The sequence below is a fragment of the Bufo gargarizans genome, chromosome 5 (assembly GCF_014858855.1).
Source record: "Bufo gargarizans isolate SCDJY-AF-19 chromosome 5, ASM1485885v1, whole genome shotgun sequence".
Classification (NCBI taxonomy): domain Eukaryota; kingdom Metazoa; phylum Chordata; class Amphibia; order Anura; family Bufonidae; genus Bufo; species Bufo gargarizans.
The window spans coordinates 241,624,185-241,636,771 of record NC_058084.1 but is presented as its reverse complement, the minus strand read 5'-3'; the positions used below and the strand labels follow the sequence as shown (position 1 = coordinate 241,636,771).

Below are 12,587 nucleotides of genomic sequence, written 5' to 3'. Positions count from 1 at the left end.
CAGAGAAACTGGCTTCCTGTCCACACATAAGATGCTGTGTTATTTGGAGAGTCAGAGTGTTGGTCACATGATACAGCTGAGGATTAGAAGGGAGGTTATAACTCAAATATGCAGTCTCTGGTAAGAAGATTACCTCCATTACTGTTTACATCATGTACCTAACAGGTGAAAGAATAATGTTTTTTGTGGGAGTGCTTCTTTACCAGCTTATGTATTTGTATGTATGTATCTGGCTTGTCATCTTCAACTACTCAATAAAAAAAAATAAAGAAGAAAACTGCGATTTATAGACAATTGTAAGGCATGGAACGCAATAAATTAAAGTCTTTATTGTATAATTATTGACTTTAAAATGCTTAGGAGATAAAGTCTCATCTCCTGTAATAGCAGTAGTAAGAAGGACGCTGCAAATCAACAGAAAATAAGCAGACTTTTTTTTAGAGTACAGTATGTTGTGCTCCATGTCACGCAGTATACTACTACTGCACCCATGGCATCAAAATTCATTGCTAATGATGGGTTTGAAGAGTCAAAATTAGGAAGATCAACAAAATGATTGAAAACAGATTAGTAAAGACTCCATATATGGCTTGTGGAAGAATCACTGCCAAGATGCTTTGAACAATTACAAATTCAGTCCATCTTCTCCTTTTGCACTAGTTTTGGAGCATCAACAAAGTCTTTGCCATTGTAGAGGATAAAAGTGGCTGTTCCAATACTAGCAGTACCCCAAAACAAGACATAGGCCAGAGTCTCAGTCCATGTGTCACCTTTAAGAAACAAACATAATACATCAGTACATTTTATGCACACAAAAAAAAAAATTTTAATCCAGTATCAATGAGACCGGATTCAGGTGCTGAATAGTCAAATAGCAAAGAATATAAAACTCAATTATACGATTAGACAACCTTCAGGAATATGGTCAAAATTAGATATTATCCCACAGTGTGCTACTAAAATGCCAGATTTACACACAAGGTTTTTGTAGTATTTTATAGGAGAAAGCGCCTAACTGGTTATATTTTGCATACTTCTACTTCTGGTATTGGGAAATTCCATATTATATTTCCACTCTCTAAATGTCGGATTATCAGACATTCTGTACTATAGGAATTCTGATTTAAGGAACAAAATGATCGTTAAGATAGTTAGTCAAAAATATACTGTATAGCTAACTTACCAGCCATGAGTAGACAGATAATGCACATGGAAAATGCAACCACCATGATTATTGGCAACTACAATTAAAGAAACAAGTTGGAAAATTAAATTATTGGTTTAAAATGTTCATGTTCAATAAAAATGACATTTTTAAAAATGAAATTGAAAAGAACATTCATTGTTATAAAATGCATTTTCGGGACAGCATTATTGTAGATGCATGCGTCCTGGTGCTGCTTAACCCCTTCACGACCGCAATCTGTATATATACGTGATAGCTGCACATACCCCGTGCAGCTACCACGTATATAAACGTTCTGGCAGCTCTTTAATCCAAGCGCTGCAAAGCGCTTGGATTAAAGCTTCTGCCCCTGCCCTGTATGCTGTCACAGACAGCATACAGTGCAGTAATGCCGGCAAGGGACCAATCAGAGTGGCCCCTTGCCGGCAATCGATCCGATTGGTTAGTCTGTGCAGACTAACCAATCGGATCGCGGCAGTGAAAAAGATCCTGAGCCTGAAATCAGTGTCCTCGTGGCCCCCCCCACCCGATCTGTGCAGGCGCCTCCCGATCTGTGCAGCATCTCCATGTCCACAGTGCCCCATCTTGTGTCACATCAGTGCCCCCTCCTGCTGGGCGTGACAGTTTCCAGCCCCCCCCCCCCCCCTGCCAGCGCTGCCCCCCCCCCCCCGGTCTGCCCCCCTGCTGTGCTTGATGGCGGCGGCTCCATTCCTGAACCGCCGCCATCATCAGAGTGTCAGCTCTATGCTGACACTCTGCTGTAACCCCAGAGATGCCGCGGCAGCGGCATCTATGGGGTGGGGTTAATGGAGGGAGGGGGCTCCCTCTCTCCACCATCGGGGCTGCTGCGCTGCGATGGCAGCCCCGATAGTTGCCCTGGCAACCGGAATCTTTGCAAAAGCGTCCGCTGTTGCCACCTACAGGGCATCTAAATGTATTACACTTTGCAATGCAAGAGCATTGCAAAGTATAGTACAGCCATCAGCCCCACTGGATCTTCATGATCCAAGAGGGACTTGATAAAAAAAATTAAATGTGAAAAAAAATAAAAGTAAAAAATAAATAAATAAAAATGTAAAATAAAAAAAAGCCTTTTTCCTAAAAAAAAAGACACATATTAGGTATCACCGCGTCCGTAACGACCGTCTCTATAAAGATATCACATGATAGACCCCGTCCGATAAACACCATAAAAAAAAAAAAAACTGTAAAAAAAAAGCCATTTTTGTCACCTTACATCACAAAAATTGCAACAGCAAGCGATCAAAAAGGCGTATGACCCCCAAAATAGTACCAATCAAACAGTCACCTCGTCCTGCAAAAAATGATACCCTATTTAAGACAATCGCCTCAAAAATAAAAAAGCTATGATTCTCAGACTATAGAGACACTAAAACATCAATTTTTTGGTTTCAGAAATGCTATTATTGTGTAAAACTAAAATAAATAAGAAAAAGTATACATATTAGGTATTGCCACGTCCGTAACGATCTTATCTATAAAACTATCACATGACCTAACTCTTCAGATGAACGCTGTAAAAATAAATAAATGAAAACTGTTCCAAAACAGCCAATTTTTGCATCACCTTGCCCCATAAAGTGTAATAATGAATGATCAAAAAATCCTATGTACCCAAAAATGGTACCAATATAAACCTCAACACTTTCTGCAAAAAACGAGCCCCTGCACAAGACGATCGGCAGAAAAATAAAAAACATATGGCATTCAGAAAACCAATCCAGCACAATCTGCCTTCCAAAAACCGTATGGCATTCCTTTCCTTCTGCGCCCTGCCATGCGCCCGTACAGCAGTTTACGACCACATGTGGGGTGTTTATGTAAACCGCGGAATCAGGGTAATACATATTGAGTTTTGTTTGGCTGTTAACCCTCAATGTGTTAAAGAATTTTTTTTTATAAAATGGAAAATCTGCCAAAAATGTGAAATTTAGAAATTTCATCTCCATTTTCCTTTAATTCTTGTGGAACACCTAAAGGGTTAACAAAGTTTTTAAAATCAGTTTTGAGTAACTTGAGGGGTGTAGTTTCTACAATGGGGTCATTTATGGGGGTTTCCACTATGTAAGCCCCACAAAGTGACTTCAGACCTGAACTGGTCCTTAAAAAGTGGGTTTTGGAAATTTTCTTAAAAATTGTAAGAATTGCTTCTAAACTTCTAAGCCTTCTAACGTCCTAAAAAATTGACATTTCCAAAATGATGCCAACATAAAGTAGACATATGGGGAATGTTAAGTAATAAATATTTTATTAGGTATGACTTTCTGTTTTAGAAGCAGAGAAATTGAAATTTGGAAAATTGTGAATTTTTCCACATTTTTGGTAAATTTGGGATTTTTTCATAAATAAAGGTGAAATATATTGACTCAAAAATATGACTGTCATGAAGTACAATGTGTCACGAGAAAACAAACAAACAATCTCAGAATGGCATGGATAAGTAAAAGTGTTCCAAAGCTATTACCACATAAAGTGACGCATGTCAGATTTGTAAATTTTGACCTGGACATTGGGGCATCAATGACCCTTGGTCATGAAAGGGTTAACAATTAATGAAACATTTCTACAGTTTTGTATAAAATCAATCCTTTAGAATCCATAGGCTAACAAGAAGGACACTGATTAAAGAGAGAATAACTGCAGGCCCAGACTACACAGGGTTTGTTTCAATCTCCTATAGAGACTTGTGCATCTGTAAGGTTACAAAGACAATGACATTGTAATAAAGACTAGTTGTAAACTTGAATCATTTTTCTTTCCAGATATAGTGAACTAATTATAAAAAGAATTGTGAAGGTGGACGTTTCCTTTAAAAAACAAAATATATTGTTTTGTAAATCAGGCACCACATTTACAAGTAGAGAACTAATAATAGTGTCTGGCTCGCCAATGGTAAAGATGACAACTTACTGCTAAAAATTTCCAATCTTTCTGAATTTGTAAAGGACTTGTAGTATAGACTTCTTCAACTGAATAATTCCCAAGAAACAAATCAATTGAATCCTGCAAAACAAAATATTTTTAAAAAAAATGTATATTCTATCATCTCTATACTTGAAATCTCTCAGCATACTTCTACAATGCAATACAATTTCCCCCATCAATCTGCATTCAGTGCCACATGAGAAAGTGAGAACAGAATTGTAGAAATTTTTGCTAAGTTATTAAAAAGAACGAACTAAGATTTCACATGGATATATGTATTCAGATCTTTTAAATTTAGCTCTGGGAGCCTCCAATTTCTCTTGATCAGCTTTGAGACCTTGATTGGAGTCCACCAGGGGTAAATTCAGTACATTGGACATGATTTTGAAATACACACCACTGTCTATATAAAGTCTCAGAACTGACAAATGCATATCAGAAAAAAAAAAAAAAGTCATGCGGAGGAAATAACTGCCTGAGGAGCTCAGAGAGACGATTGTATAGAGGCGGATACAAAAACATTTCTGCTACACTAAAAGTCCCCAAGAGCACAGTGGCCTCCATAATTCTTAAATGAAGGTTTGGAATAACCAGGACTTTTTCTACGGCTGGCCACCCTGCCAAACTAAGTAACTGGGGGAGAAGGGCCTTGGTAAGAGGTGAGCAAGAACCCAATGGTCACTCAGGCCGAGCCCGAAAGATCCTGTCTGCAGATGGGAAGAACTTACAGAAGATTAACCATCACTGCAGCATTCCACAAATCTGGGCTTTATCACACAGTGGGCAGAAACTAGCCTGAGACATGAAAGTAGTCTGGAGTTTGCAAATAAGCACCTAAAGGCAACTCAGACTGAGAAATAAGATTCCCTGGTCTGATGAAACCAAGAATTCACTTTTTGGCCTCAATTGTAAGAGTCTTGCCTAGAGGAAGCTAATGCCATCCATACAATGAAGAATAGTGGTAGCAGCATCAGGCTGTGGGGATGCTTTACAGTGGCTGGGGAAGGAAAACTGGTGAGGTTTGTGGGAAAGCTATATGGAGCAAAGTACAGATATATTCTTAATGAAACCTTATTCAGGACCTCAGACTGGGCTGAAGGTTAATTAATTAAGCACACAGTGCTTCAACAAAGTACTGAGTAAAGGGTCTAAATATTTATGTAAATGCAAGATAATAGTTTTTTCTTCTCAAGAAATGAACAATGATTTCTCACATTCTGTTTTCACTTTCTCATCAAGGGGTGTTGGGTGCAGAATGATGGGGAAAAACTTACCATAACAAAATGTGAAAAAAGTGAAAGGGTCTGAAGAACTTCGGCAGACCGGGTAAGATCTGCCCTAGTTGCCTCCCTCTACCTTTCCTTCAGGGACAGTGCATTAAAGGGGTTGTCTCATCTGAGAGATCTGTGGCATATCACTAGGATATACTAATAGAATAATAAGCAGCACTACAACTCCCCACATGGAGAAAAGGCCATTAAAAAGGGTAATGGTGCTCGCAGATGGGGATCTTGACCATGGGTCCCAGCGTAACGTAGATAAAAGAAATCCGCAGCACTCTTCCGATGGTGAAGAAATCCGGTCTTTAATAAACCAGCAGCAAGATGGGTTATTAAAGACCGGATTTCTTCACCACTGGAAGAGTGCTGCAGATTTCTTTATTTTATCTATATCACTAGGATATGCCATCAAAGTCAGATAGGTGCAGGTCTCAGAGGTGGGACCTGCATCTATCTCTAAAACGGACCAATGAAAGTGAAGGAGAGGAGAGCATACTGTGCATGCACACATTCATTTCTATGGTTGTTCTGAAAACACACTATTTTCAGAAGTCCCACACAGATGAATGAAGAGCGCTTAGTGCAAGCACGGCCACCGACCCATGCACTTCTATGGGACTGCAGGAAAAATAACCATGGAGCGACTATATTCAGAACTTACATAAAAATGAATAGAGGGTAGGTATGCATGAGCGGCTGATATCCACTCACTTCGGGGGTCTAAAGGACTGACTCCCCACCCTCTGTACACGGTTGTACATGGCAGTGAGAGCATCCTGCCAGAGCCACACTGCTAGGAGAGGAGACCAGGATCAGCACTCGCACTAAAACTAGGGGAAGATTGTTACAAAGCAGGTCCAATGTAAAACATGGTAGCAGACCTGCAAGCAAGCATGTCTGGCTCCTAAGGACACCAAGCTAAAACGGTTCAGTGCCTGCAAGAAGAGTATAATTGATAGGAGAGACTAACAATTTTTCTTCTTAGCGTCGCTTCCTAGTGGCCATGTCCTTCTGTAGAATCCAATGACACGAACAAGAAAGGTGATTTGGGGGGGGGGGTGTTCATTTTGGATAACCCCTTACAGCTGACCATAAACTGACCGTAGAAGGGCTGGCTATAAAAACCCATGGCTCAATTTGAATTATTTAAGATACAGATACACAAAAGTGAGTACACCCCTCATATTTTTGTAATATTTGATTAGATCTTTTCATGGGAAAATACTGAAGATATGACACTTGGTACAATGTAAAGTAGTCAGTGCACAGTTTGTATAATGGTAAGTTTGGTGTGCCATCAAAATAACAGCCATTAATACCTAAACCGCTGGCAACAAAAGTGATTACACCCCTAAGTGAAAATGGCAAATTGTGCCCAATTAGCCATTTTCTCTCCCTGGTGTCATGTGACTCATTAGTGTTACAAGACCCCAGAGGTGAAAGGGGAGCAGGTGTGTTAAATTTGGTGTCATCACTCTCACACTCTCTCATACTGGTCACTGGAAGTTCAACATGGCACTTCATGGCAAAGAATTGTCTGAGGATCTGAAAGAAAAAAAAGAATAGTTGCTCTACATAAAGATGGCCTAGACCATAAGAAGATTGCCAACATCCTGAAATGGAGCTTCAGCACTGTGGTCAAGACCATACAGTGGCTTAACAAGACAGGTTCCACTTAGAACAGGCCATGGTTGACCAAAGAAGTTGAGTGCACATGCTCAGCGTCATATCCAGAGGTTGTTTTTTCAAAATAGATTGTATGAGTGCTGCCAGCATTGCTGCAGAGGTTAAAGGGGTGGGGTGGGGAGGTGTCAGCCTGTCAGTGTCCAGACCATACGCCGCACACTGCATCAAATTGGTCTGCATGGCTGTTGTCTCAGAAGGAAGCCTCTTCTAAAGATGATGCACAAGAAAGCCTGCAAACAGTTTGCTGAAGACAAGCAGACTAGGGACATGGATTACTGGAACCATGTCCGGTGGTCTGAGGAGACCATGGTAAACTTAGATGGTTCAGACTGTCAGGCATGTGTGGCGGTAACCAGGTAAGGAGTACAAAGACAAGTGTGTCTTGCCTACAGTCAAGCATGGTGGTGGGAGTGTCATGGTTTGGGCCTGCACGAGTGCTGCCGGCTATGGGGAGCTACAGTTCATTGAGGGAACCATGAATGCCAACATGTACTGTGACATACTGAAGCAGAGCATAATCCCCTCCCTTCAGAAACTGGGCCACAGGGCAGTCTTCAAACATGATAACGGCCCCAAACAGACATCTAAGATGACCACTGCCTTGCTAAAGAAACTGAGGGTAAAAGGTGCCGAATTAGACAAGCATGTCTCTAGACCTAAACCCTATTGAGCATCTGTGGGGCATCCTCAAACAGAAGGTGGAGGAGAGCAAGGTCTCCAACATCCACCAGCTCCATGATGTCGTCATGGAGGAGTGGAAGAGGATTCCAGTGACAACCTGTGAGGCTCTAGTGAACTCTTTAGGAACAATTTGGCCATTTTCACTAAGGGGTGTACTCATTTTTGTGCCAGTGGTTTAGACATTAATGGCGGTGTGTTGCGTTATTTTGAGGGCACACCAAATTTACACTGTTTATACAAGCTGTACAGACTATTTTATATTGCATCAAAGTGTCATATCTTCAGTGTAGCTATAATAAAATATTTACAAAAATGTGAGGGGTGTATTCACTTTTGTGAGATACTGTAGCCTGCCAGCGTGAATATAATGTGCTACCTGTCTAAAGCCATCAGAAAAATTGTTCTTGTAATATCGTATGAGAGAGTTCCAGCCATCCATTATAAGTCCCCACTGTGTCCGTTTGCCAGTTCTGAAAAACAAACACATGCTCAAGGTGTTGCAACACATATTTGTAACATAGAAGTGCATTTTTATCTGGCATTGTTTCAACCTGCCTTGTAAAGTCTGTCTTCAGAGCTCCTGTTCCTGCATACTGCTTTGCACAAGCATTTGCATTATCGGCCCAGGCTGTGAACATAGTATAATAAACAACTAAATGACAAATCTCTGAGTTTTATACTATTTCACATCTTCCGCATCAGCAAGAACATTACCATTTTTATAAATTTTTTCAAACTGTACTTGCTCTTCAATCCTCTGCCCAATATGGAGGACCCCAAGTCTCTGAAACATGAAACAAGTACAATTTTACAACAAATGACCTACAGCTGGTCATACAAAAAAGATAGCTGTCTGCAAAGGAGCTACAAGAAGTCTCATGATGTTAGTAAGGTGTGGTGAAAATGGACAGTCTCTTCCAACTTCGATTGAATATGTCATGCATTTGTTGCTAGCTAGATATATTTGGATTAGAGGTATAGTGATTTAGCAAGGGTTGAGAAATGGAGAGAGATGACAGGCATAAAATATAATGAAAACAAGGTTTATAGTAATTTGATATTTTTCTTAAAAAGGTATGATCTCTGTCATCCTAATTATTTGTAAAATTGTACTATATTAAAGGGGTTGTCCGGGTACAGAGCTGAAACTGGAAATAAGCTCCCCTTCACTCATTTACCATGTATGAGTGAAGCATTAGAGAATTTCTAGTTCTGATGTTCCTCCTTGCCTTGCCCTGCACTGCATAGCGCAGAGCAAGGACTGTTTGTTTACTGCCAGTGACGTACCCGGCTTTTTTTTCAGTATACTAGGTGGACGTTTACGCCTAGCAGTGACCCTGATGCTATCACTGGCACTAATGGGCGGTCTTTAGCACTGCCCTAGCTTGTAAAACAGCCTAGGGCAGCACTAAAACTGCCCATTTGTGGTGTCACCATTTGGTACGTCAGTGGTAACGAAGAAAAGGCACTTGTCCTGCGCCATGCAGTGCAGGGCAGGGCAAGGGGAAACATTGGAGCTACAAATGCAAACTCAAGGATATAGCCAAGTACAGTGGCAAGATCATTTTGTATTGTGGGAAAATCCTTATAGTGAAAGACTGCTAAAAACCCTTGCTGATGCAACACAGCCTACATAAGCAACTAATAAGAAAAAACTGTATAGAAGCTGTACATCCAAAAATAAAATCAATTTTTCTTTTATTAGGGAACACAAACACAATAAAGGTTGTATACAGTGGACTCCGTGCAGGATAAATTATAACCAAGCACAGACTGATGACTCACTATGTCCCAAATATGGACAAAACATGTGTAGCCAGAGACAATATAATAGTAACAAAAGCAAATACTGATCGTGATAATGTGACATCAATAAATAGGTAGCTGTACCTACAAGTTGTCCCAGACTATAAAGTGAGCAATGTCAAGAACTCCCCACCATATTGCCAGGAAGCTTGACCCCCGAGGAAGCTGGGTAACCTTGCTTCCACTCCGCAGTATTGTGAGTGTTCCCCCTCTCCTACTATTTTGATGTGACACAGCCTCTCATCGTTAAAAGGTGAATACAAGAATCATTTAACCATTTATTGTACGCCAAGTCCCCAAGAGAAAACTACAGGATATGTTAACATTCTATTGTATTTTGGGGTTATTACCTACAAATATTTTATACACTGTACTTTTCAATGACACCTGATAACAGGGCACATATCAGGTCATGTTGGTGCTGGAATAAGATGAACCAACTCCGCTATCCACTTTAATGGAACTGAGGTGTCATACCACACACAATCCATGCACATGTATAGGGTGGCTTTTAGAACACCACATGACTGCTTTATTCAAATCTTGCAATATAGCAATACCTGTAACTGAGCCTGAAGAGAGCGATGTGCCAGTAGGCTCTGAATAACATTTGTGCGATCTAAACAATCCATACAGTTACTTCGGAAAATTCCATCTTGGGACATTAACACTTTCCCTTCAGAGTCCACCAAGAAATAGCTAGTTAGAAGAAACACAGCATTAGTATCATATTGTTTATTCATGATGAGCATATAAACTCCTATTTCTATGATTAAGTTAAAACGATGATTTGAAAGCCAATTGAACTCGTCAAAGTGGAAGAAGCCAAAGACAGACACCTGTCTGTGTATGAATTTCAACATTATTATGCTATATAACCCTGGTTGATAACCCCTTCAGGACCCTGCCATTTTTCACCTTAAAGGACCATGCCATTTTTTGCAAATCTGACATGTGTCATTTTATGTGGTAATAACTTTAAAATGCTTTTATTTATCCAAGCCATTCTGAGATTGTTTTCTCATCACATTCATCACATATTGTACTTCATGACAGTGGTAAAATTGAGTCTCAAAAATGTATAATTTTTTTTATTTATAAAAAAAATAAAATAATAATCTAAATTTACAAAAAAAAATTAGGAAAAAATTTCCAAATGTCAATTTCTCTACTTTTATAATAGATAGTAATACCTTCAAAAATAGTTATACTTTATATTTCCCATATCTTTACTACATGTTTACATCATTTTGTGAATGCCATTTTATTTTTTGGGGACGTTAGAAGGCTTAGAAGTTTAGAAACAAATCTTTTTAAGGACCAGTTCAGGTCTGAAGTCACTTTGTGAGGCTTACATAATTAAAACCACCCAAAATGACACCATTTTAGAAACTACACCCCTCAAGGTATTCAAAACTGATTTTACAAACGTTGTTAATCCTTTAGGTGTTCCACAAGAATTAATGAGAAAAATGTAGATGAAATTTCCGAATTTCACTTTTTTGGCAGATTTTCCATTTTAATCCATTTTATGCCACTAACAAAGCAAGGGTTAACAGCCAAACAAAACTCAATATTTATGGCCCCGATTCTGTAGTTTACAGAAACACCACATATGTGGTCGTAAACTGCTGTACGGGCACATGGCATTGCGCAGAAGGAAAAGAACGCCATGTGGTTTTTGGAAAGCAGATTTCACTGGGATAATTTTAAGCTGCCATGTCGCATTTGAAGACCACCCTAATTTGCACCCCCAAAGTAGAAACTCCAAAAAAGTGACCCCATTTTAGAAATTACATCGCTCAAGGTATACAAAACTGATTTTACAAACTTTAACACTTTAAATGTTCCACAAGTGTGGGGCGGAGCCTAGCAGCCGAGCTGTATGCACAGAGTGATGTGAGCTCCACTGAGGATCGTGAGGAAAGGGCAATCTAAGCTGCAGTTGAACTCCCAAAATGGGGAAGATAACTAAGGAGAGACCCAGGGACACGGCCAGCGGGACGAGGTCGGCATCAAACCAGGGAGACCTGGATAAATTTGTGAAGAAAGCGACCACCCCGCACCTGAGAAATCAGGACAAGATGGCGCCGCGCTCTGAGCTGTTGTCTGCTCACGAAACCTCAGATTCTGACGAGGAGAATCGTAGCCGGGCTGCAACTATGGCCTCACAAGACCACCAACCAGTTTCAAGAGACTTTATGCGGCAGTTGCTGGCTGATGCACTGGACTCCCTGATACATGAGCTCAGGGATTTTAAACAAGATTTCAAGCAGCTAGGGGAGCCTGTGGAATCGCTGGAATCTTCTCAGGATGCCATGGTGGAAATTGAGACAGTCATCTCGCATAACATGGACCACACAAAAGCCGACCTCAATTATCTGTACAGTCAACTAGAGGACCAGGATAATAGGGGACGGAGGAACAATTTGCGGTTGAAAGGGTTCCCTGAAACCATACAGGTAGACGCCATTATACCCGTAATTCGCAGCTTCTTCACGGATCTGCTGGGTGAGAAGTCGACTGAGCTGATTGTACTCAACAGAGCGCATAGGGAGCTGAGACCCCCACCAAAACTGGTCGAGCCACCGAGAGATATAATATGCAAGCTGGCAAAGAAAGAAAGTATCTTTCTTAGTGGTTTTACCCTTTTGGTCTTATTACTACGCCAAAGAGGAAAGTGATGGTGAGGGCCCATGCAGACCTCAAGCGTTTATACAAACTCCTCGACATTGCGGACCTGATGATATAAGACTGGAACCCGGTCCAAGAGTTGACCTCACTCCAAGCCCTCCCTATGGTGGCGTCATGGACCTCGGCTTGGCCGGGAAGAAATTACAGGGCAAGAAGAAAGCAAAGTCCTGCTACGCCGCGTAGAGACGATTCCGATCAAAAGTGAAATCTTCAATGCACCACTTACCTATACTTACCTCAGGGACTGTTGAGAGTGGTGAGAGGTTACTGTAACCCTTGATCGTCTGTACTATCTATCTTTGCTCTTT

The 12,587-nt window shown here is 40.6% G+C and overlaps 1 protein-coding gene across 1 annotated transcript in view; it reads right to left on the bottom strand.

Moving 5' to 3' along the window:
* Nucleotides 1–214: 214 nt before the first annotated feature.
* Nucleotides 215–12,587, bottom strand: part of SACM1L (SAC1 like phosphatidylinositide phosphatase) — a 130,467-nt gene continuing 118,094 nt past the window's right edge. The window contains exons 14-20 of the mRNA XM_044293421.1: nt 10,146–10,284; nt 8,494–8,563; nt 8,335–8,407; nt 8,156–8,249; nt 4,118–4,210; nt 1,184–1,241; nt 215–770 (exon numbers count right to left, since the gene is read on the bottom strand). Of these exons, the coding sequence (XP_044149356.1) occupies nt 634–770; nt 1,184–1,241; nt 4,118–4,210; nt 8,156–8,249; nt 8,335–8,407; nt 8,494–8,563; nt 10,146–10,284 (664 nt within the window). The 3' untranslated portion in view covers nt 215–633. The remainder of the gene's footprint in view (nt 771–1,183; nt 1,242–4,117; nt 4,211–8,155; nt 8,250–8,334; nt 8,408–8,493; nt 8,564–10,145; nt 10,285–12,587) is intronic.